The sequence below is a fragment of the Gymnoscopelus microlampas genome (assembly GCF_963454915.1).
Source record: "Gymnoscopelus microlampas genome assembly, chromosome: 16".
Lineage (NCBI taxonomy): Eukaryota > Metazoa > Chordata > Actinopteri > Myctophiformes > Myctophidae > Gymnoscopelus > Gymnoscopelus microlampas.
The window spans coordinates 38,416,840-38,419,120 of NC_139953.1; the positions used below are offsets into that span (position 1 = coordinate 38,416,840).

General features: G+C 44.7%; 1 protein-coding gene across 1 annotated transcript; it reads left to right on the top strand.

Annotated features, from left to right (window-relative positions):
* Window positions 1–1,487: 1,487 nt before the first annotated feature.
* On the top strand, window positions 1,488–2,021 carry LOC311062978 (frataxin, mitochondrial-like; the record flags this gene model as incomplete). The annotated part of the gene is made up of 1 exon (XM_084082198.1): window positions 1,488–2,021. The coding sequence occupies one exon, from the start codon at window positions 1,488–1,490 to the stop codon at window positions 2,019–2,021; it is 534 nt and encodes a 177-aa protein (XP_083938324.1).
* Between the last annotated feature and the right edge of the window lie 260 nt (window positions 2,022–2,281).

The window sequence follows — 2,281 nt, forward strand, 5'->3', positions numbered from 1 at the left end:
GAGCTCAGGCTGAGGTGGTGGTGGAGGGGATTACTTTAGTGGATTAGTAATGTCATCTGTTTGGGTTTAAGAGACATCTCACGTACTGTACCCATCTGTCACCAGCCTGGGGGTATAGACGTACACAATGCATTTAAGAGCCTATAACACCTTACTACAATCTTCTAGAAAGAGAACGTGACGTCAGTCACCCCCCCCCCCCCCCCCATTGAACGTAATGAATGAATGAATGAAGAATGTTTTATTTCCGTGTCCAGACAATTTCTTGACCACATGGGATTATCAGACACATCAATTTAAAACAAAAACAAAATAAAAAACATTCCAGTGTATACCCAACCAGCAACTCATAATACAGCCTGATTTTAAACAAGCCACATAGAGTAGGCCTACATACATTCATATATACCTGCACATAGAATTTATAAAAATTATACAAAACATTTTTTTTTCTAAAGACAATGTTCTTAATTTTGGCTTTTGCCAAATTTCTTCTGACCAAGTTTGTATGCATTTTGCACGGATTCTGTTTTTAAACTCCTCCACATTCACAGTTGTTCTTTGGAAATATGTTCTTCCAGACCACATTCCCGCAATACATCAAAGATTTTAGAGACCCATTCCCCTTCACCAGACAGATAGATCCCAATAAAAAAAATTGACTAGCCACCCTATTGGGTGGCAAACCCAGCAACCTGTTCCAGAGACTCACCATGCTGGCCTTCCATCTAATTTCACAGGAGTCCCACCCCATATCTCCATTAAATGCTGGGATTGGTGCATATTTATGTAGTCCCAAAAATAATCAAATTGCCCCATTCTGGACATAAAATCATTTAACTGAAACCTTTTGTACCCCCAAACCCCCGAAATATAATCTAAAATAGGACATACATTTGATACAATTTAGAGAATGTAAAAAAAATCACACCCAGTGTGAAGTGGGCGGTGTGGAAGTCACAGTGGTCATCACAGTGATGGAAGCTCACTTTAAAAAAAAGTGTTTTTTTTTAAAGTGCATAGTCCTATTTATAGGTTATTAATATCATCATGTGTCTCGCTAGCCAATCACAGTGCTGAATAGAGTCAGCCAATAGAGTCAGCCAATCACAGTGACATTTGTATATCACTTGTATATGTGACACTTGTATATCTGCACCGCTCGGTGCTCAAAAACAACAGTGTTCATCACAGTGATGGAAGCTCAAAATATATAAGTTTCACTTTTTTTTTTAAGTGAATGGTGCTATTTATGGGTTCTTAATTTCATCCGGCCAGCTGGCGCACCTCTTGACGTCACGTGCTCATGTCACCATGACTCAGCCATGACCATATAAGGAGCACCCAATGCGAGGAAATATAGGAGGAGTGTTGTTTCATAAACAGAGAACAACATGCTGAGACTGTGCAGTAAAGCACATATGTGTTATTATGCATCATGTATTTACAGACAGACATTACAACAAACACAGCTCTATAACACTGTGATGGTGCCACGTGTGTCTGCACCGCGGCAGCACGCTTGCTTCTCACGCGTCGGAGTTCGTCGTTGGACGTCCCGGAGCTCTGCAGGGCGTGAGAGCAGATTTGGAGACGTACAGGTGAACCACGTTCACCTCACGTCGCTGTCGTCGTTGACAGAACGTGTCCCAGTCGTCAAAAGCGAGCTGTCTGAGGCCGTGTTCGAGAAGCTGGCGGACGAAACTCTAGATGACCTGACGGACTACTTTGAGGACCTGATGGAACAGCCCTTCTCTACGGCGGACTTTGACGTTGTGTTCTCCAGTGGAGTTTTGACAGTGAGGGTGGGTGGTGATCACGGGACGTACGTTATCAACAGGCAGACCCCCAACAGACAGATCTGGCTCTCCTCTCCGACAAGCGGTCCGAAGCGCTACGACTGGACGGGGGAGCGCTGGGTGTATGCCCACGACGGTGTCGGCCTCCACCAGCTGCTCTCTGACGAGTTCTCCGCCATCTTCGACCGACGCGTGGACCTGTCCAAACTGGCTCACTCCTGATATCTAACCTCGCGTCACCAGACTTTACACCTCGAAGGAAAGCCTGGTATTCGTTTCAAACGGGCCCGTGTGATCCGGTCTAGACCATGCCTACTGATTTTTTTTTTTTTAAACGGTGGTTCCGGTTGCTGGTTCCAGTTTTCCGGTGCCGCTTTGTTTTGGTCCGCCATGTTAGTTTCCCCGATCCCTGTTTAAATGCTGAATCGAGTATAACTTCTAGTTTTGTCACGGCAGTCGCTAGGAGTTGGAATAAAAGATGG